The sequence below is a fragment of the Pseudorasbora parva genome, chromosome 6, assembly GCF_024679245.1.
Source record: "Pseudorasbora parva isolate DD20220531a chromosome 6, ASM2467924v1, whole genome shotgun sequence".
NCBI lineage: Eukaryota > Metazoa > Chordata > Actinopteri > Cypriniformes > Gobionidae > Pseudorasbora > Pseudorasbora parva.
In genome coordinates, this window is record NC_090177.1 from 17,229,866 (window position 1) to 17,253,730 (window position 23,865).

Consider the following 23,865-nt stretch of genomic DNA (forward strand, 5'->3'; position numbering starts at 1 on the left):
TCTCAACATATGTTTGATGCTGACGTCATATTCAGCAGTCGCTCGGCATCATCTCAGAACACTGCGCGCTCAACAGAAGGGGCTGGCTTACGTTTTATTTTAGACTTGCTTCAAGGCATATCTTCAACGACTATCCTCATAAGAGCAATCTTAAATGATTTATATAAAGTCTAAAATGAACAAAAAAAGTTGTGAGAGGATGAGGCGAGATCCATAGACAGTATATAAACAGTGAGATCCGTGTGTCTGTCTGCTCTTAAAGGGACAGCAGCCAATAAAGCTTCCTGTCAGTAAAGTTAAAGAACAAAGGGAACAGAGAAAATGACTCGCTGCTCTTGACTAAATAACTTTTGTAGCTTCAATAAGGATTAACTATTTAATTTATAGTTTATGCAGTGCAGACTGCATATAACTTTGATAACGTTATAAAATGTCTGTATATTTCCTAACTGTTAAGACAGGAAGGGCAGGAGTAAACATGACATTTATTATGGGTTTATGTTAGCATTGTTTTAAGTTTACTTAAATTAAAAAAAAATTTTATTTTTGAATCCTAATAATAAATGTAAAAAAAAAAAACAGTAGCTGTATTAATATCAGTAATACTGGCCTTCATTCATGAAAAGATGCCATTTAAACAAGTATTTAAAATGGGGGAGGGGGGGATACATCGCTCTACAGCAGAGGTGTTAAGTAACGAAGTACAAATACTTCGTTACCTTACTTAAGTAGAAATTTTGGGTATCTATACTTTACTGGAGTAATTATTTTTCTGCCTACTTTTTACTCCTAATGCTGCGTTCACACCGCACGCGAATGACGCGAATAAATCGCGCTATTCGCGCGAAGTTGAACGCGTGAACATTTTGAATCCATTCGCTTCATTCGCGCGTCAAATTCGCTTCATTCGCGTGTGACATTCCCTACACAACAGACGCGAATTCGCGTCATCGGAGGGGCTTCTGCCAGGCAGCGGCAGTCGGCAGAAAGACTATCCGAGTTAAGGCTGCTCTCACCGGGGTTGATGAGCGCTGAGCTCCGGTGATCGCCTGGGGCTCACACCTCCGAAAACACCAGATCAAATTTTCAAATAGGAGCTCTCTTAATAAATAAATCACATATTTGAGCTTTAAACAACTACATTCTCGCCTGAAAAACTATTAAAAGTACATTTTGTGACACAATAGAGTAGTATTTTTAAATTACTCTGGCCTCGGGGTTCCCCTATGGGTTTCCCATCCGTCACTTCACCACGTGACAGCAGTAAGCAGGCTCCTCATTGGTTAACGCGGCGCGAATATCCGCCAAAGTTCAGATTTTTCAACTTGAGCGATTCGCGTGTTTCGCGCGGTTCGCGCGAATCACGCGTTCAAAACGTGACTCGAAGACTCTTTATAAGTATAATCATGATTCCTGTGTATCATAATATACACACACTCAGGACATCTCCAACTAGCAACGCCAACAGCTGCTGAAAGAGGTTTGAATCAATGATGAATCAGTTTTGACTGGGCTAAGTGCATGTTCTATGAACTTCACAAGGGTAGGCTACTGTAGTTTTGTCAGAGCAAAGCTAAGCGCATTGTTGTTATTTTTTTGTCTGCGGATTATTGTACAGTATCAATGAATTACGCATTTTGGCAGTGGTGTATAACACGTGAAATGCCAGTTAATTATGTGCTTTTTCCATTCTCTTATATTGGGCACTGTTTGCACTTAAAGTGGCTTCTTCAATAAAATATCATCACATTATTTTGGCAGTTTTGGTGACCTTTGAGCCCTGCACAATCCTTCTTATGACACACTCCTGCAGTCATTAAAATAGTTCAGCTTTGTTTGTAATGTCCAAGACAAGTAGTTATATTTCGTTTAGTTTCTTTATTAAAGTTAATTTAGAAAAATGTTTGGATAATTTGTTTGTTTGTTAATTTTTTTTAAAGTGACAACCAAGCAGTCAGCGGCCGACAGTGGGTATGAGGTTAAGGGTGTAAAAAAGTCAGGGCCCGTAGGTCTCTAAATCGTCGACTCAATCTGGCAACACTGATCACACATGTAGCCTACATTTACATTCCGATAAAGGTTATTCATTACTTATAGGCAACTAGTCATCATATCTTCCGCTTCAGGAAACACATGTTAATGCTCAGCAGTACACATATGGTATATGTCCATTGTACTAAAATGCATTAATTTTCAATGGGTATATATGCGGCTGAAACAGGTAGCCAGTGCATCCCAAATTTTTCAACATTAACATTTTAATATAACATTATAGTCATTATGGCCTTTAGAAAAATGTTTTTTGAGGAGGTGGGGTAGTGCACTCTAGGCCCCTGTGGTGTGGCCTAAGCTTTTGTCTTTAATGGCATTTTTTCCCTTACATTACTTTTACTTTTATACTTTAAGTAGTTTTGAAAACCAGTACTTTTACACTTTTACTTAAAGGGGTACTTCAGCGCTGGGAAGATGAATCTGTATTTAAACTGGGTCATCAATGCAGTAGAAATGTGAAATTATTTTTGAATTTGGTGTCTTCTAGACTGAGAAAAGACAGAAAATGTATTTTTGTCCCATGGGGATGAAAGACTACAATTCCCAGAATGCTTCGCTGCCCTGTGAGGCCATTCCCAACACCACCAACTTCATTACTGTGACTGAGTTAGAGAAGACACTACAATTAAAAACTGAACGTGTCTGTTCAATATAATGAGTGTCACCGCGCGAGTGTCACAGCCCTGAGCACTAACTGCACGAGTGATGAGAGCTGAGGTAATCGCGACTACACTCGCGGCATACATTCACAACGCGAGTTCAGTCTGGCGCGTTTCAGTTCATGCCTTTGCAAGCTTAACTTTCATAGAAATGAATTTGAGAAGTTAAAAGACTTACATTGCTCACGATAGCTCCGTTTAAATTATCCTGTCTGCAAGCTGAGCTCTCCCTGCCAGCTGAGTGTAATCTCCCATCCCCCATGCGCAGATTCAAAACATGCGGAAATAGCTCCCTCTGCTGGCTGTAGTCTTAAGCCTCTGGGCAAACATTCCTCCTATGATGCAAAAATCGTCATTTTGCATCATAGGAGGAATTTTTCCAGAAATAAAATGCATAAATCTCTTGTCTCAGGGGGATATGAGGGGGGAAAACACAATAATTTGAATATTCTCCAGGGTTTCTACTGATACAAAGCCATATGCTAATCGCTGAAGTAACCCTTTAAGTAAAAAGCTTGAGTTGTTACTTCAACTTCTACAGAAGTATTTTTAAACCCTAGTATCTATACTTCCACTTGAGTAATGTATGCGAGTACTTTTGACACCTCTGCTCTACAGTCATTTGAAAGTGATTGCAGTACCAGTTTGGGCCACAATCTTACATACATTTCCTTATTACAGTTTATTACAAAAAATATTACAGTTTGCTTCATTCATTCATTCATTCATTCATTCATTCATTCATTCATTCATTCATTCATTCATTCCTTTTCCCAAGTATTAATTCTTTTTGATTATATTTTTGGACATATACCTAAATCCATAAATTTGTGTGTAGGTTTGTGAGTGGCAGTAGAGATGGCACAGCACGGATATGGCAGCTGCAGCAGCAAGACTGGCGGAGCATTCTCCTGGACATGGCCACAAAATTGCCTGGGTACAATAAACATTAATCACTGTTTAAAAGTATGGCTCTATTAATTGTGCATTAATGTTACATTTTCTTTGCTAAACAATTGGTCGTTAGCAACATAATTACTTTGGAGTCCTGCAAGGTCAATTGATTCTGACCACACAGAAGCCACTGCAACACTGCAAAGCCAACAACAGAATCACCATTCAATCATCAATCTGGAAAGCTGATTATCTTCTTGGCTTAATAAAACAATATAAAACAATTAGTAAACAAATGCCATTCCAGCCATAACTTTGAAAAATGTAAATTCTGGAATGCCACATTAAATTTAAAACTGGAATATATTTCAGCTTTCCACTTAATTCCAGCTTTAAATTACAATTTTGAATCCCAGAATGTCAGTTAAGAAAAAACATTGTCTTTCTGTATATTAGTTTGTCTCTGCAAAACAAAGTTAGAAATGTCATTCCTATTTGTTCTTTTAAAAATGTTTATGTTCTATCTTTTTTAGCAAGTACAACCCTCCACCTTTAGAGGACAAAGTTACGAAACTGAAGGTGACTATGGTGGCCTGGGATTGCAATGACAACACAGTCATCACAGCTGCGAACAACTTGACATTGAAAGTGTGGAACTCTTATACGGGGAACCTTATTCATGTATTGATGGTAAGAGAGTGACGATTTCTCCAGAATGATTGTAAAGAGACAATATGTGATGAATCATGTTGTCATCATGGGCCTTCACCCACAGGGCCACGAGGATGAGGTGTTTGTGTTGGAGCCACATCCATTTGATTCGAGAGTGCTTTTCTCTGCTGGTCACGATGGGAATGCCATCGTCTGGGATCTGGCAAGAGGAGTCAAAATACGCTCTTACTTCAACATGGTAAATCAGCTACACTCCCATTTCTTTCACCAGATCCTATCACATGTTTGACCAAAGTTAATATGCGTATAAATACAATTAACTTATTAACGGTACACTATTGATTTATTGGTGTTCATTTTGTGTCACAGACTGTGTTTCTCTATTTTGATGTGTGTGTTTGTGTGTAGATCGAGGGTCAGGGCCACGGTGCAGTCTTTGACTGTAAGTGTTCTCCAGACGGGCAGCACTTTGCTTGCACTGACTCTCACGGTCACTTGCTCATCTTCGGCTTTGGCTCTAGCAGCAGATACGACAAGGTACTGAAAGCCTATAGGCCCTACTTAAACGATCTGAGCACATGGTCTAAAGCTAAAAAAAATGTTTGGCGCGCCAGGCACAAGGGTTGTACATAGTCTTTTAATGATTCATGGGTGTGTTTTGGGCTTAACGTGCAATAAACCAATCAGTCTCATCTCCCATTCCCTTTCATGGCAGAATTTTGTATGCGGTATGACTAAATGCTTCTCCAAAGTAATCCTTTTATTTTAATATTTAATAATGTTTGTGTGCTGCTGTGCGTCCCTGTGTGTGTGTAATAAACAGAATGCAAGCTCGTTGTGCACCCGCATATATGGACATATTACTAACACGCCCTTTAAATAACACAAAAATACTGAGCTATTTACTTTAGACCAGGTTTTTGTTGGTTGTTTTTAGTTGCCTCAAAATAGCAACACGCCAACAATGTGCCTGAACACACCTCATTTTCAGCATGCCCATGGGCGAATAGATTTTTTGCATTTGCTATTTAAATGACGTGACACTGGATGTGAAATTTATAACTGCGTTGGGCTGAAACTAGTAAAAACATTTGCGTCGGGCCTGGCGTTGCATTGCAGCAGGTGTACGATAGGGCCCTTTGTCCATCTCTGACACTATGTTCAGAATAAAATAAATAAAGATTGAATAGTGTGCTATATTGTTGTTACATGACCTCATCATGTTTCATTTTTAGTTCCATCTGTGATTTCATTTTAATTCTGGTTTTAGTAATCTAGCTTTAAATTCAAGTTAGTTTCCAAGGTAACACTTTTTTTGGTCAAATTTAGTTTTAAGTTTTCTTTTCCCATCTAATTGTTTTAGCTTTCAAATACCAAAACAAGTTTTTCAAATTTCTAAATTAATTTTAGTTAACAATAACAACACTGCAAAGTATACGTAGTGTTTATCGCAGAAATGCGGAATGCAAAAAATTCAGGCCGATATTTTCTAAACCAAAAAAACCTATTGTTTTAAATGCTACAAGTAAATGTAGAAGTTATAATGAAAAGTATGATAATATATATTCAATGTGGGATTTGAAGAGATTATATTTAACAGTGTTATTAAATGATTGTTTTGAAAAATTAAGCGAGTGTTCGGTGACAGAAAATAGGGGAAATGAGAATGCAATATTGTCCAATACCGAAATTTAAAAAAAAAAACTTTAATATCTGTAACTGATATGATGTTAATATACAGCTTCTGTCTGTTTGTCTTTATTAAGTTTTAGTCTATGTGTATTTACTCTAAATGTATCTATTGATCTGTTCTTCAGATAGCAGATCAGATGTTCTTCCACACTGATTATCGGCCGCTGATCCGTGATGCCCATAACTTTGTGCTGGATGAACAGACCCAGCAAGCACCCCACCTCATGCCTCCACCGTTCCTGGTGGATGTGGATGGGAACCCTCACCCTCCACGATACCAGAGACTGGTTCCTGGCAGAGAGAACTGCAGGGAGGAGCAGCTCATACCCCAGATGGGACTCACGTCATCGGGTAAGAAACGCAATTAATTTTTGACACTTGTTTATAATCACAGCTTTCACAAACATACAACTACAATCTGTCACTGAACACTAATAAGGTGCTCAAATGTCTCTGCATTTGTTTCTAATTTCCTCACTCAGGGTTGAATCAGGTGGTTAGTCAGCAGGCTGCAGAAGGCTCGAGTCCTCTTGATAATATGATCCAGAGACTACAGCAAGAGCAGGACCAGAGACTGGGGTCTGATACAAGAGCCAATAGAGGTAATGCATACAGTTTTTTTAGTTAGATTTTTTTTAAGCACGCCAACCGATATTAATACCAGTTAGAGAGAAATATTTCAAATGGAGAGAAATAAAAATAAATGCAAAACCAAAAAAATTAAAAACGCAATTCACAAGCACGTATTGAACCGTGAATGCAGTACCGAACATTTCAATATTATATTGAGAATTGAGGCATCCCTAATGTACATATATCCAGGTGCACAACGAACCCCTTCTTACGAAATGCTCAGAGTGCTTTAATTGGCCAGCAGGCCCATTGCTTTTTGATTGGCCAAAAGCCTCAAGTGTGTGTCGTAATGCCCCTTACCACAACCGTGAGCTTTAGCTTTCAAGGCTTTAAGCAACCTCAAGCACACAGTAAATGTCTTGTTGGTCCTCTGTAAAATGCACTGTGTACAAGCAAGCGTTTGGGTTGTACTGCTTAAAACCAGTTTTATAAATGAATCTTAACCTCTGATTCCTAATTTCATCCTTTTTCGGAAAATCTGAAAATCCTTTTGCTCTGCTAGAATAAATCCCTAGACTATAAGCTTTGTAACTTTGCAGATTGTATACATGCACAAAAACCAAATACATTACATAAGGAAGGAAAACATAAAAAAATAATGTTTGACAGTTTAAAAAAATAACTGAATGTAAGACTTCAAAAGTTAAAACCATGGAAAGCATGTATTTTTCACAGTCAATATTTTTTTCCAAAGCTTTACAATTAATAATGCCGTACAAACCTCCCAATGAGCAAGGAAAAGTTATCTCTACTGTAAAGTATAAAAATGTCATCAGATGATCTCTATAAACCGGTGGGTGGTGATTGGAATTCTGTTGAAAATAATGCTGATGCGGGTTGCATGTCTGGTTTGTGTGCGTAGGATCTGTCAGTTCTCCTACAGAAGTCTCTTCTCCACCTAACGTGGGTCTGAGACGGAGTGGACAGATCGAAGGTGTTCGGCAGATGCACAGTAATGCACCTCGCAGTGAGATCGCTACTGAGAGAGACCTGGTGGCGTGGAGTCGACGGGTCCTAGTTCCTGAACTATCACCAGCCATAGCTTGGTAAAGCACACACACTCAAATACAATATGACCAAAAGTCTGACCACATCACTGCAAATCTGGCTTTTAAAACCTAATTTAAACTGTTAAATTACTGTTATTGGTAATGCTTTGATACCTGCTATTCAATTGTTCTTTCTGTTGTTTTATACAATATAATACAGTTTGTCCCAGTTAGACATAGATGAGCTGTTTGTGACATTTCTGTGTGTCTGTTTGCGAATGTAGTAAGCAGGAGACCTGGCGTACAGCTAAAGGGGAGGAGGAGATCAACATCTACAGATCAGAGAGGAGGAGACGCAGCTTACACAGCCAGTACCACAGAGAAAACCGGGTAAATCGCTATATCTGATCATAAATTTGAAAATGTATTAATGTAGATAAACTAATCCTCTCTAATTGATTAGTGAGAGTTTGGATGAAATTAGAGCTGCAGCTATCGTTTATTTTTGTACTTGATTAATCTAGCACTTAATCGATCGATTAATCAGATAATAATAAAAATTTTCTTTATTAAAGAGCAATATTAAATATATAAGAGAAAATAAGACATGTATCTTAAAATTAACAACTAATTTGTTTTCTTTTTAGAAAAATTAAGTTTTATTGCTGAAATTGCATACATTAATAACTGTGAAACTTTTAATGCATACAATTACCATATTATATTATATAAAAATCTATTTCAAAATACTTTAAAAAGGTAAACATAGTTTAATCTAAAACTAAACCTACAACCAATAAACCAAAATAATATTCCTAATATAAATAACAATAATGCCTAAAAATTTCATTTATGTGGTGAAACTTAACTTTCATGTTTCAGCTCAGGCATGACATAAGCCTTTACAGTCTTCTGAAGGCTTTGTGGCTTTTGTAAGAAGCAAAAAACATTGGACAGGGTAACTTGAAATAGGAGAAAAAGAGATGCGCGGATCAGCACTAACGTCACAGAATCAGCTGTTAAAAACAAGCCATCCACCCGCACCCGATTGTCACAACTTCAAATCCTCTGTGTTAAGCGATTTGTTATCGTCACATATTAGCTACACTAAAGTTGTTTGCTTTAAACAAACAAAATTTAATTTCTTAACCTAAACCAGGGTTGACAACCTATACATCACAGGGAGGAGTAACTGCTGGAGCGTGAGCAAACGCAAGATATGTGTTTGTATTCAATTCAGACAAAGTACATCAAATACGGGCTACAAATCTGCATTTTGAGCTAATCATTCATCATTGTAACACAGCTTGTTTTATTAAGTTAGTAGCTATAAATATGATTAAAGTGTGATATTTAAATTACACAAATCAATGAAAGCAGGCAGCTCTGAAAGCACGAGCGCTACTCATCACAAACACACACACACACACACACACACAAACACACACACACACACTTTACAGCTTCTGATGTTTGTTGTGCCTAGCGTTGAGAACATTTAATGGTGTATTTCGAAGATATTATCAAGTATAAGTCTCATTAAAGATTTGGCACACGTCATAATCGGTGATGATCTATGTACAAAGCTGCAAACTCCATCGCGTTCATGTTTTTGGAGTTGCTCGTATCTCCTTAGTTGATACGTGAACTGCCGCAAATGAAACTTAAATGTTCAGAGTCGCATCCTGAAGCTCAACACACAATTGTCTTTATTTAAAAATAGCGAGACTAAATTATATTGCCAGTGCTGATGCCACTCTCTCTCGCATTGCGGTCTTTGATCTCGACATGAAATGAAAACGAAAGTTAAAGAACGACGTAAAAGCATTCATTGCGTTTTACTGTGAAATGAAAGTTCTGTGTCTTTATTCAGATCAACACATTATGATTTCTCTCATCCACCTGCAATTTTTGGGATGTTTACCCACCTGAACCGCGGATATAACTGCAATCCGCTCATACTCCGAGTCCTTACACAGAAATGTCTTTCTGCGACATCCGTCTGTAGTTAAATTGACTAAACAAAGCATAGAGGCAGAGGATTTTGCCTCAAGGATTTTTTATTTTATTTGATTAACTCGAGTTACTAGATGAATTGTTTCAGCCCTAGATGAAATACTGCGTGTTGTATGTGTGCAGCATCAAACGCCTCCAAACCTTAATATCCATCTAACTGTATCTTGATGACGTGTTGCTAAAGCCATTGTTGCTGTTTAACATGCAAATTCGGGGCTCCAGACTAACTTTCCACTTGTTGCACTGGTGCTGCCAACTTTCTCAGCTGGTCCCTCCAGCACATGATTTGGTCACACTTATTTGCTACAACGTGGGATTTATCATTGCATGCTGATGAAAAGTGCGACAAGGGCGTAGATTTGGTTTGAACATTGGGGGGGTGGGGGGGGTATGCTGCTTGTTTGTATTTTTTTATATATTTTTTTAATGTGTATTGTTATTAGATAATATCTATCTATCTAGTTGTTCATGAGAACAGTTTGTGATTTTGTGATCACTACAAACTGTTCTCATGAACAACTCTATAGCACGAGCCGACAGTCCAACTAACGACATATTACAATTATGACAAGATTAGAGATATCGATCAAACCGTTCTCATGAATAACTCTATAGAACACAAGCACGACAGTCCAGCTAACGACATATTACAATTATGACTGAATAAGGGTTATAGATCATGAAAAGAGTATATTGTTCATGTTACATGAAAAATAACATATTTCACCATAAAATCATGCAAGTGAAGTGTGTTTGTTTCAGATCACCATACGACATTCAGCTCTGTGAAAAAAACACAAAAAAAAAACACATATTTGCCTAAACTACAGGCCTAAACAAGGCCTGTTTTAATTATTAAAGCTAGAGGCATACCTAAACTTTAAGTTTAAGATTACTTTTATCATGTAAACTATCTATATACAGCATGTTATATGCATATGTGTGAGGGGGAGGGGAACACTAGCTGGGAGGGGAACACTAGCTGGATTTCCTTTACCCTTCAAATTGTCCAAATTGAAAATTGAAAATACGCCCAATGGAATCATAACTCCCATACGTCGTACAATTTTTTAATGCATGCATGAGGTGGTTTTTCAATTCGAAAAAGGACTTTTTACGCAAACCTGCAATGGAAACCGTTTTTCCGCATTTACGGGTCACCTGAATTACATAAAAGTGGATAATTCTTTACAGATACACTGTGTGTTTGGACAGAAGACGAGATGGAGTTCTTTATTAAACTCATAATAGACTATAGAATTGCATGAATACTGGATTCTGAACACAGAAATGCCACATTATCATGAAGACCTTGAAGCAGGTATAAGGAAGAAACACACAAACACCTCATACGCTCAAGTGTAAGGGGCTTTCCTTACCATTAATGCTTGGATAACACACTCGTCTCCTTCCTTTAAAAATAATGGACAGTGCAGTGGATGGGATATACACAAATCTAACATACCACACCATATGTGGCATCATTTTTTAAATAACTTATCATGAGAGGAAAAAAATAAGTTTCAGTTGCATAACATTGGTTAATGGAAACGCTGTCATTTCACAATAGTTTTTTATTTCTAAAAATATTGCAAATGTTTTGCACAGACCTGTAATTGCATCATAAATCAAAGCATGTGACAGACAGGGGTCAGAGAAGAACAGAAAGGTGACAATGGACGATAATAATAATAATAGATCTTATTTATAACACACTTTTCATTCTGAAGAATCTCAAAGTGCTACAAGGGAAAAATAACAAAAATGAATGAAAAGTAAAAATATAGAATAATAAAAACAATCAACACATAAAAGCCTTTTTGAACAGAAAAGTCTTCAGTTCTGCTTTAAAATGGTCCAGGCTCTGTACTGCTTTCAGCTCACTGGGGAGGTGGTTCCATACACACCTTTATTTGCAGTACACACACTATGGTTCAGCTACGCGCAACAAATGATACCGTGTGAAAGCACAATGGATGCATGCTGCTTACGCACAGCTTCTGCACTGAAAATAGGGACTTTAAGCAGCAGCTGCTGATACTGGCATTACACTACTAGGCAGATACCAATTGAGAGTGTGACTCCCACAAATGTGACCAGGTCAAATTTTAACTTGCACATTCTCAAAAAATTGCAGTCTGGAGCAAGTATTCCAAGCGCTACACTTTTTCCACATTTTGTTATGTTATAGCCTTATTTCAAAATTGATTAAATTCATTATTTTTTCCTCAATTCTACAAACAATACCCCATGATGACAATGTGAAAGAAGTTTGTTTGAACTCTTTGCAAATAAATAAAAAATAACAAAACAAAAAATCATATGTACTTAAGTATTTACAGCCTTTGCCGTGACACTCAAAATATAGCTCAAGTGCATCCTGTTCAAGTGATCATCCTTCATGTTCCTACAACTTTATTGGAGTCCACTTGTGGTAAATTCAGTTGATTGGACATTATTTGGAAAGGTACACACCTGTCTATATTAGGTCCCACAGTTAACAGTGCATGTCAGATCACAAACCAAGCTATGAAAATCCACAAAAAAAAATCTGTAGACCTCCAAAATAGGATTGTATCAAGGCACAGATCTGGGGAATGGTACAGAAATATTTCTACTGCATTGAAGGTCCCAATAAGAACAGCGCTTCCATCATCAGCAAATAGAAACAGAATGAAACAGTTGAGAACCACAAGGACTCTTTCTGGAACTGGCTGCCTGGCCAAACTGAGCGATCAGGGGAGAAAGGCCTAGTCTGGGAGGTGACCAAGAATCTCCAGCAATTCTCTGAGGAGAGAGGAGAACCTTTCAGAAAAACAACCATCTCTGCAGCACTCCACCAATCAGGCCTGTATGGTAGAGTGGCCAGACGGCACATGCCAACCTGCCTGTAGTTTGCCAAAAGGCACCTGAAGGACTCTCAGAGCATAAAGCCGGGTGCACACTGTGCGAATTTTTATTTATTTTTTTCTTCACGATTTGGCCATCTGAGACAAATTTTGCAAATCCTAAAAGATTCCTCTGATCCTAGGCTGAAATCTAACTTCTTTGATCGTTATTTTGACATGTAACGATCGGCAGCCGATTAATGAACGCTGTGATCAGATTTTACCTCTGAAATTCTGGCAGTGTCAGATGACTTCTCCTATGACGTCCCTCAAATATCTCGGTTTTTCAAGACAAACTATGACCAAAACGAGAGCTAGAGATTTCTTTGTAGCCAACATTTCAGTCCCGCGTGTAATGCAGCTCACTGTCACCGAACACATCATTCATTGATGAAAAAAACACCTGATGAGTTTCCTTACATGCATCCGTTTTTAGCGCGGCTTGACTATCGTACAATCTGACATTAATGACAACTGAGATCTTAAAGTGTGACATGGCTTACATCGGGATCATGTTCGTACAGTCTGACAAGCAGCATTCGCAAAGGATTTTGAAAAATCGCACAGTGTGCAGGACCCATAAGAAACAAAACTCTCTGGTCTGATGAAACAAAGACTGATCTCTTTGGCCTGAATGGCAAGCCTCATGTCTGGAGGAAACCATGCACCACTCATCACCTGGACAAAACCTTCTTTACAGTGAAGCATTATGGTGGCAGTACCATGCTGTGGGGATGTTTTTCAATGGCAGAACCTGGGAGACTAGTCAGGATCGAAGGGAAAGATAAATGCAGCAATGTACAGAGACATCCTTGATGAAAACCTGCTCTAGAGCGCTCTGGACCTCAGACTGGGGCAAAGGTTCATCTTCCAACAGGATAACGCCATTAAGCACACAGCCAAGTCTGTGGATGACATGTTGAATTAGTCCAGAGTCCAGAGCCAGAGTCTAGACTTGCCCCGCTTGAACATCTCTGGAGAGATCTGAAAATGGCTGTGTACTGACGTTCTTCATCCAAGCTGATGGAGCTTGAGAGGTCCTGCAAAGAAGAATAGGAGAAATTGCCCAAAAATAAATACTTGACAAGCAAGTGGCTTCATACTCAAAAATACTTGAGGCTGTAATTGGTGCCAAAAGTGCTTCAACAAAGTACTAAGTAGAGGCTGTGAATACTTTTGTACATGTAATCTTTGTTAATAAATTTGCAATGATTTCAAACAAACTTCTTTCATGTTGTCATTATAGGGTATTGTTTGTATAATTTAGAAAATAAATTGTTAAATCCATTTTGGAGTACGGCTGTTGCATAATGTTAAGCACGGAAGTATGTGTACTAAAGTTTTTTTTATATCTTTTCTTATACCCAGCATGCTGTAGAAAGTGCTGTGGAGGACGGGCGCCGTTACCAGGGTAACCAGCATAACTACCATACCCGTTTGGCAGTGGAGGAAACGAGTCGACAGAGTGAACCCAACGAGGAAGAACACAGTGCCTCTGAGGTACTGTCAAAACATGCAATGTCCCTTTTAAGGAGAAGTAAAATCAATGTCACCACCCATGATAGGCTGCTTTTATTTGATCAAAAACAGTGAAAAGTTTTTGATTTTAACATATTTTAAAATATAATTTATTCCTTGCAAGGAATTTTCAGAAGCCATTATTCCAGTCTTCATTTTTAGTGTAATCCTGTTGAAAAAACTTGTGCTGCTTAATATATTTTGAAAAATGGGAGACTTTTTCCCCCCAAAGTAAATAAAGTTCCAATGAACAGTGTAAAAGTCTTTTACTGTCACTTTATATTCCGTTTTATGCATCTTTGCAGAATAAAAGTATAAGTATCTTTCAGAAAGAAAAAAAATACGGTTGAACAGTAGTGTACATATGGACTATTTAAGAGAGAAACAGAATGTATGTACTATATTTGACTTTCATCAGGGATTGAATCATAAAAAGTGGTTTCTGTATGACGGGTGGTTGAAAACTACACCTGGTGACACGGATCGAAAAGGAAAGTAATTTCAGAGGCGGCGCAAGTTAATACCTTTTGTTAAAAGACAATGTATTAGACAATATATTAATCATTCACTATACAGGAATGTGTGTTACGCAAGTACTTAGGGTCAAATATGAGTTCATGTTGACTTGAACATATAAAAATTAAATTGTTTAATTTACTGTGGGGATTGTCTTTTAATTGTCGTTGTGTCTGAAGTGTTATTGTTCCATCTGTAGTGTTAAAATCCCTGTTAGAAGTGTTAGTGGTCCATTTGTAGTGTCAGTGTAGCATCCATAACAGGTTTCTCAATCTATAGAACGAGTTCATACTGTGCACTGCAGTGTAAGTGCCAACTAAAACCAAATCATAATTTTCACCATGAAAAACATGCATAAAATTGTCCTTCATACTGCATCAGAAATATTGTACTCTAAATATCCATTGTTTAAAAAAAAAAAAAAAGCAGTCAGTGGTCAGTTTGGACAACATTCATTCTGATTTCATGAATGTTTGATGTCAGAAAGGGGAAGAAATCATTGTTTGTGAATATGTTGTGCTCTCCTGCTTTTAGTAAAATCATGATTCACTGTGAACAGGCTTGTTTGTGAACATTTTATTCTTTTTTTCCTAAATCAGCAAAAAAAGAAAATACTGATCTATAAAATGATTTTTGCTAAGTCTCTTTGTGCCTGTTGGTTTTTGTAGGGAGAGATGGAAGCAAGACTTCCAAGCAGAGAATCATCAGATGAAGAGAAAGAGGAAAAAGAACCCTGGCCTGATGATAACAGCAGCTCCAGGTAAATGTTCATTACCCTCAAACTTCATATGACAAGGTGCTGTATATCAGACATAGTCCTTATACACATACATCAGCCAGATCCACACATATATGCTGGGTCTGTTTACATTTACAGCGATTACTCCAGTGATTACTCAGACTGGACAGCAGATGCTGGCATAAACCTCGAACCGCCCAAGAAGAACACCGTGAAGAAAAAAAAGAAGAATGCCAGCAGCTCGGAAGAAGATGGAGAGAAGAAAAAAGACTCCAAGAAGGAGAGGAGGAAAGAAAAGCAGGACAAAGATGGAGCCCTACCAAAGAAGAAGAAGCCAAAGGAGAAACGCAAGGTCAGTGGTGTTGACTTTGTGTTTTTTTTTACATGGACACTTTTAGAAATTAAACTCCCTTTAAACACTTAAAGTTTATTAGTTTTTTGAATTTGCCCACTAGGGCTGAAGCGATTCATTGAGTTACTCTAAAAAAAAAAAAATACATCAAGCTTCGATTAGTCCATTTAACTACACACGGTCACGTCAGACCATTTTTGTGTAAGGACTCATAAAGAGAAGTATGCAAGGATTGGGGTTATATCCTCGGGATCAGGTGGGTAAAGTAATAAAAAGTAACATTCCAAAAATTGCGAGTAGATGAAAGGTTAATCATTAATGTGTTGATTTTAATAAAGGCACGGAACTCTCATTTCACGGTAAAACACATGGATGTGTGTCATTCTTTAACTTTCATTTTCTGCTAATTTCAATATCAAAGACAGCATTGCGAGAGAGCGGCATAAGCACTGGTAATATAATTCAGGATGCGTCTTTGAACAAGTTTAATTTGTGGCAGTTTGCGTGTCAGCTGAAGAGATACGAGCAACTCGAAACACATGAACAGCATGAATAGAGTTTGCACATGCATCACCATCATTGTGATGTGTAAAAATGTTTAATGGGGCTTTATATACTTGATATCTGAAATACACAATTAAATGTTCTCAAAGCTAAGCAAAAAATAGCAGAACAAGCTGTAACTATTGTGTGCGCGTGATGTGCAGCGCTCCTGCTTTCATTTATTTGCGTAATTTAAATCTCACACTTCAATCATATTTACAGCTCCTAACTTAATAAATCAAGCTGTGTTACTATGATGAATGATTAGCTCTAAATGTATATCTGTATGTGCCATGTACTTCTTTATCTTAATTAAATACAAACACATCTCTTACTTTTGCTCACGTTCCAGCAATTACTCTTCCGTGTGCTGTAGCCTATAGGTTGTCGACCCTGGTTATTTAAGAACTGTATAATTTTCCCAAAGAAGATTTTTTGGTAAAAGCAACCTACTTCAGTGTAGCTAATATGTTCTGATAGCATCGTGCTTAACACTGAGAATCTGAATACAATAAGGTTCAGATATCTAAATCAGAGAAAATCATGTGTGGGTGGATGGTTTGTTTTTAACAGCGGATTCTGCATTTCTAGTATGATCATCTCTACTCTTGTTCTTGTTCCCCTTCCTGTCCAATATTTTTGGCTTCTTACAAAAGCCACAAAGCCTTCAGAAGACAGCAAAAGCTTATGTCATGCCTGAGCTGAAACTGCTACATAAATGTAACATTTAGGAATTTATTCTTTATATTACTGTTAGTTTGATTTATAGGTTAGTTTTAGGTTGTACTGTTTACTAGGGCTGTCAAAATGAACGTGTTAATAACGCGTTAATGCAAAACAATTTATTAACACACGATTACGCAGCGTGCTTTTCCCGTTTGATCCGTGGCGTAGCCCGTAGTTGGACAAATCAAGATCAGCCATAGGATGCAGCATCAAACATTAATAGGGAAAGAAAAGGGTTAACATTAATGTTACTATTCTAAACCAAAAGCGCAGTTATTGCCCACAAGCTACCATATTTTCCGTTTAACTTTTATTAAAAGTAACTTTTAAAGAAAAGTGCATTTTTACACTGAGCACATTCTCTGCAGTCCGAGCGCAATGCACTGCAAGCTCACTCTTGCTCATGTCTGAGGTAAATTATTAACACCATCACCGCTTACAGTACATGCAGGGTTGCCAACTCTCACACGTTTGGTGTGAGACACATGCTTTCAGGCTCTGTGTCACGCTCTCATTCTGCCCAACTTATGCCCAACTATAGCATAAGCTATAGCTTTTTATTTATTAAGTTTTAATGTAAAATTCAAACAATAATGCTAATGCTAAACGCTAATGTGGCATAATGTTAAAGCCAGAGGCGTTTAAAAGGGGAGTTGCAACATGCTCTCATCCGGCGGCGCGCGACATGGCTCATGGAGCTCTCAATACTTCTAGCGCTGTGTCAATGCATTTGAATGGCTTAAGCAGATACACAACAGTTTCACTATACAGATGTTTGCAGCAAGTTTTGCTAAACAGTACAGCATAGTGTGCATTGATTAAAAAGTCAGCCATATTTACAGGATCGTTTTATTATGGAGAGTGATAGAGATGCAACATTGTTAACATTAATTTTATACTTGTATTTAGTCCTCAGGTATTCCTTACTAATTGGTCACACTACTCATTGATTGTCCGATGTGACCATACACCGTAACTATTTTTCAATTAAATAAGTGTTTTATGTTTTAGTTCAATAATATTTACTGAATATTTTAAAGAGATCTTTTGGTACTAAATACTATTTGTGCAATAATTATTTAAAATTAATGACCACTTAAAATATATATTTCTTCTAATATATATATATATATATATATATATATATATATATATATATATATATATATATATGTATATTTTTTTTAAATTACAATTTGTGTAGTAATTAAGGTTAGAAATAGAGAATTACATTTAAAAGAGGCAAATTAGAGTCATTTTGTGGCAAAAAAATAAAATAATGTTCATTTGGCAGTTCTGAAGGACTTGTAAATATGATCATTCTCATCATTTACTGTGACCACACAGTAAATACTTCTTTTTGTGTTCTTTCTTCAAAAACAAATCTCTTGAGTCCACATTATGGCATTGAAGGGGCGCTGCTCGGGTTGATGCTTGAAAAACCACACAGCGATCGTAACGGTAATCAATATGACCCTAGTGGATGAATCAGTGTCTTCTGAAGTGAAACGTTAGGTGTAAGAAAAATACTAATACTTTTAACCCTTAACTAAACCATCCCTTCCAGCCCGATGTCCTAGGTGCGTTCACAAGTTCAGCTTGACATAAGCGTAAGTTTGCACGAAAAGTAATGCAGAAGTACAGAGGACTGCTACTTCTCGGTGTCCCTTTCATAAACTCTTATATGGAACACTCTGGAGGCCAGGGGAGTAAGCTGTGTTTACATGCACAGCTCTTATGTCCGTTATTACTGGCCTACATTTATCTAAAGAAAGAAATCATATATATCAGGGATTAAGATGAAAGTCTACAACTGAGACAAGGGTACAACCAGAAAAACTATAGATAAATTGCATTTAAAATAGCAAAAATAAAATGATGTTAAAATCTTTTTATAATTTATTTAAAATAAAGATAAATCAATTGAACATAAAAATAACTCCCATTAAATTCCATTAGTTCACTTTCAGATGTGTGATTTGTTTTGTGTGTTTTGAACGTTCAGAGGATACCTGAACTGCAGAATCAGGGTTTGACATTAGAGGAATGGCTCCCCTCACCCTGGATCACTGACACCATGCCTCGGAGATGCCCTTTCAGCCCACAGATGGGCGATGAGGTACAGAAATTCATGAATCTGCTAAAGAATAATTAAAATGTGATTTTTTATTTATTTATGTAGTGTGTAGAAACATGCTAATAATAAGCTGCTTGTTGTGTTTGTAAACAGGTATATTATTTCCGCCAAGGCCATGAAGCTTACGTGGAGATGGCCAAAAAAAACAAGATCTTCAGTATAAATCCTAAAAAACAGCCCTGGCACAAGTTAGAGCTTAGGGTAAGTCTTCAATAGAATACATTTTTCATATACATGATGAAACATAAAGAAAATGATTTGTGATTGTGTGGCTACAGGAGCAGGAGCTCTTGAAGGTAGTGGGCATCAAGTATGAGGTCGGTTTGCCAACTCTGTGCTGTCTGAAGCTGGCCTTCCTTGACCCAGACACTGGCAAATTGACAGGCGGCTCCTTCTCTATGAAGTGAGTGCAGTTTGCATGAGTCACAGTGACGTCGATCTTCATTGAGTGGCTTTTAACCTGCGACTAACGTTTCTATTGTTGTCTTAGATACCACGACATGCCTGATGTCATCGACTTCCTGGTACTTCGGCAGCAGTTTGATAATGCAAGACAGAGGAACTGGATGATAGGTTAGTGTGTGAAATGTGCCTGTTTCTGCACAGATGTTTATTTATATGGTTTTAAATGGGTCAATGACTCACAGGGATGTTCCAGATGATGAAAAGGATAAATCTTTGGAAAATTTAGTTCAAAATAAAAGTGCTAAATTCTTAGAAATGTGATTTTTGTGGTTTTATGCATGTTGAAAAATAATTTTAATGATTCAAAATGTCGAAGTATTAAAATACTATTCATAGACCTTGAGCAGGCATGATTTTTCAAACTTAATTTGACGTGATTTAACCAATTGCCCTTTCATAAAAAAAGAAAGCTTACTGAACTAACAGTCATAAGGAATCAAAGGATCACCTTTCTGTAGTATTTTTTAATTTAGTATTAAATTAATTTTTTGTTCATAAAAAATACTTTTTTTCACTTTTACAGAAATTAAAAAGAATATACAGTGGGGCAAAAAAGTATTTAGTCAGCCACCAATCGTGCAAGTTCTCCCTCTTAAAAAGATGAGAGAGGCCTGTCATTTTCATCATATGTACACTTCCACTATGAGAGACAGAATGAGAAAAATAATTTAAAAATCAGACAATGTAATTTTCTGGATTTTTCTCCTTCGGTCTCTCATAGTTGAAGTGTACATATGATGAAAATGACAGGCCTCCCTCATCTTTTTAAGTGGGAGAACTTGCACAATTGGTGGCTGACTAAATACTTTTTTGCCCCACTGTATCTATATCAATCTTTTTTATGTCTTAAGACAAATATTTTCCAGCTGCACCTGACCAATGAAGGCTATCACATAACTATACAATTCAATTCTTGGTTTGTTAGCGTATTTAAAAAAAAATGTGTTTGTGTACTGCGCTTGATTAACTGAGACTTGTTACAGCATTTGCAGGCTGTTGCCCTTGTTTGTTTAGTTGCTTCTATTGCTCTGTTTGTTTAGTTGCTTCTATTGCTCTGTTTGTTTAGTTGCTTCTATTTCTCTCATTTGTAAGTCACTTTGGATAAAAGTGTCTGCTAAATGATTCAATGTAAAATGTAAATGTCTTTTTAAAATAAATTAATTTTTTGCTTTCTATTAATGAATGCTTTTTCCTAATACAGAGTTGATAAGCATGTGTAATTGTGTTTGATTTGACAGGTGATCGTTTCCGGGCAGTGATAGATGATGCCTGGTGGTTTGGTACAATTGAGAGTCAGGAGCCTTATCAGGCAGAGTATCCAGACTCTCTGTTCCAGTGCTACAATGTCTGGTTAGTTCTCCATGTCCATCTACACATTTTACACATTATTAAGTTTTTTATTTTATTTTTTACATACATTTTTTTACTTAACCAGATGTGAAGCCATTAGGCACAAGCAATACTGTTCTGTGTTAAACCTCTATTATATGTTGCTTTAACTGCATTAACAAATAGTGAGTTTAAAATCCACTAATCTTTCTGATTTGAATTGCTCCTCGCTCCTAAAAACGAGTTCTCGGGGTGGGGCATAGTCATTACTTTGAAAATATTTGAATTAAGACACTTTTACGAAAATTTATATTGAAAAAATGAAGACATGGAATGAAAATATGGGGGGAAAAATGACTAGGGGAAAAAAAACACTACTAGATTATCAATTATGCATCAATGTTTTCGAAAAAGAAACATCTACAAGGAATAGCTGCATGAGGTGAATCTGAAGTGTGAATGAAAACCAGTTAACTGAAGCCCTTTCTGTTTGACACAACCTGCGATTAATCAGATCAACAGACAACATAAACGTAACATATCTGTGCAAAAGGAGGCAAATGCAATTGAACTTGAATGAAGTTTGTGCTAGCCAGATACTGTTACAGTTGTGGATGCAATCTTCCCATAACAACGTGCTGAAACACAGGCCGATAAAGCACAAGGAGTACAACATACAACATATAATGTTATGTATATGGCAGATTGGCATTATATCTGTATTTGTATGCACTTTTAAGAAGTGATCCTAGACATCCCTGCGTGTTTTCGAAGCCATGATGAGAATTTCACCTAGGCTCATTGTTGAAAAAATATGATGAGAAAAAATAACTGCTGGATTATTAATAATATCATAAATGTTTTTGGAAAAATAAATATTTAAACAGAGTGTAACTTTCTCAAATAACCCAGTCATGTCTGTCATTGCCATTTGACTGACACTGAAAAGTTGATGAACACTTGTAAAGTGAAGCGCTATGCTATTAGGTTAATAAACTCAACCAAATTAATTCTATATGAAACTAATCCGATATATACAACATAAAAGTCATATTACAGCTTAACATCTGCACAAAAGGATGCTAATGTGCACGTAAACTTGACAGTGCTTGTCTAAATGTATAACTCCAGTTGTGGATGCGTTGAAACACTTTCAAATACATAGATTCACTTTATTTCGCCAGACTGGAAGGAACGCTGTCCTAACGCTTCCCAATCAGACCTCAGGTAGCATCCAAAATGCCACAATAGCCTATCAGAAAAAAGAACTATATTTATGAAGTCAAGGTGATCATAGTTTTCTCGGTCACTGTCAAATCTGAGTACGTACTCGAGTACTCATGCACATATCTAATAGTATATGGCATAATGTTGACCACTTTGTGTTATTGTGTGATGCAGCTGGGATAATGGAGATACAGAAAAGATGAGCCCATGGGACATGGAAGAGATTCCCAATGAAGGTATGATGTGTTTTTCCAAACACTATAGCGCTCAATAGAATAAAATATAAAAAACATTTTGATTAGTCTGTTTAGGATTTTTTTGGTTGTTAACACAAATTAATTTAAACAGATTTTAATTTGGCATGGATGCATTAAATTGATCAAAAGTGACAGTTAAGATTTCTGTTTCAAATAAATAGTTTGTACATTGTATTCATCAAAGAACACAATTGTTTTTAACACAAATATTTATCGAGCAGCACATCAGCATATTAGAATGAACGGATTCTGAAAATTCAGCTTTGATTACAGAAATAAATAATATTTTCATATATATCACAATAGAATGGTATTTTAAAATTGTAATATTTTTTTATAATATCACTGCTTTCACTGTTTTTAGCTCAAATAAAGTCAGCCTTGGTGAGCATTAGAAAATTATTTCAAAAAGCTTTTCCCCATCATTTACAAGTAAAATATTGTTTTGGCTTTGCATTAAAACAAATATTTTTAAGCCTTTTTTTCCTAATCAGTCTTTAGAAATCTCACGAAACAGAATGAAACTGCAGTAAGATCACTAGGTAAATGGATTTTAACACTAAATTTAATCATGTTTAACACGTTTAATTAATCTCATAGCCAGGGCCGGTGCTAGCCATTTGGGTGCCCTAAGCACAAATGCTTGGTGGTGCCCCCCCCCCCCCCCCCCCCCAACACCCAACCCACCCTACCCTATCCTCCCCTCCCCAAACAAACACCCACCCACCAAAGAAATAACTACCATTCAGAATTTCTTATTTAGGTTCTCTTTACTTCCAAAATAACTGCTGCAAATGAATAATTGAAACTGAACAATGTAAACACAAAGTTAAAAGTGCAAAAAAAAAAAGTTTTGTGTAAATAGAATGTCTATGAATTTTATAAAGTATGAATTTTAAAGTGCACGTTTTAAACTGCTAATAACCATGCATAACTGCACAGTACAAATTACTCAACAGAGGGACTACATCTCTATAAAGAGTCCATTCTGCTATTCTATAGAACTATATTAAACATTTTCACTACCATCAGTTGTCAGAGGCCCTACAGAGGCACACGTCTACATTTCCTAGCTGCAAAATCAGCTATCAGGTCATCATATGACAGTTTCTGAGCCACGTCCCCATTGATAACCACAAGACAAAATATTCAGGGATTCTACTGAAAACCAGAGGGAGTCTGGCACAGAGATTCACCTTTTTCTCGACTAATTTGGTCTAGGCCTATGTTTTGAAGTACTTAAATTGTCTGGTTGTAATTGGTTGCAATCACTATGGCACATCCAGTTAGAATGCAATAAGGACTCTGATGTTTCTTCTGTAACATTTATTCTCCACCATAAGTCGGGGCAAGTTTGTGGTTCTGAAAATATACATACAAATTGGTAAATAACAAGTACTAAACTGTTACACAAGAAATGAAATCCGCACTTACTAGCCTATAAATTGTCATGTAGGCTTATTTTATCATCATGTAAGAATCCTGTTCTGAGCGGGGCTCGAACTCCCGGCCGTAACGTCATTAGCGCCATTCCGGCTGCCTTTATGTAAACAACACAACG

The 23,865-nt window shown here is 36.9% G+C and overlaps 1 protein-coding gene across 3 annotated transcripts in view; it reads left to right on the top strand.

The window, feature by feature from the left end:
- The window catches only part of phip (pleckstrin homology domain interacting protein), a 58,787-nt gene that overhangs the window by 22,485 nt on the left and 12,437 nt on the right, over positions 1–23,865 (top strand). For all 3 annotated transcript variants that reach the window (XM_067445873.1, XM_067445875.1, XM_067445874.1), the window contains exons 13-29: positions 3,550–3,648; positions 4,139–4,295; positions 4,381–4,515; positions 4,686–4,814; positions 6,095–6,320; positions 6,452–6,571; positions 7,465–7,648; positions 7,876–7,981; positions 13,864–13,995; positions 15,198–15,289; positions 15,407–15,620; positions 18,895–19,008; positions 19,120–19,227; positions 19,305–19,429; positions 19,517–19,599; positions 20,730–20,841; positions 22,222–22,283. In XM_067445873.1, coding sequence (XP_067301974.1) covers positions 3,550–3,648; positions 4,139–4,295; positions 4,381–4,515; positions 4,686–4,814; positions 6,095–6,320; positions 6,452–6,571; positions 7,465–7,648; positions 7,876–7,981; positions 13,864–13,995; positions 15,198–15,289; positions 15,407–15,620; positions 18,895–19,008; positions 19,120–19,227; positions 19,305–19,429; positions 19,517–19,599; positions 20,730–20,841; positions 22,222–22,283 — 2,198 coding nt within the window. The remainder of the gene's footprint in view (positions 1–3,549; positions 3,649–4,138; positions 4,296–4,380; positions 4,516–4,685; positions 4,815–6,094; positions 6,321–6,451; positions 6,572–7,464; positions 7,649–7,875; positions 7,982–13,863; positions 13,996–15,197; positions 15,290–15,406; positions 15,621–18,894; positions 19,009–19,119; positions 19,228–19,304; positions 19,430–19,516; positions 19,600–20,729; positions 20,842–22,221; positions 22,284–23,865) is intronic.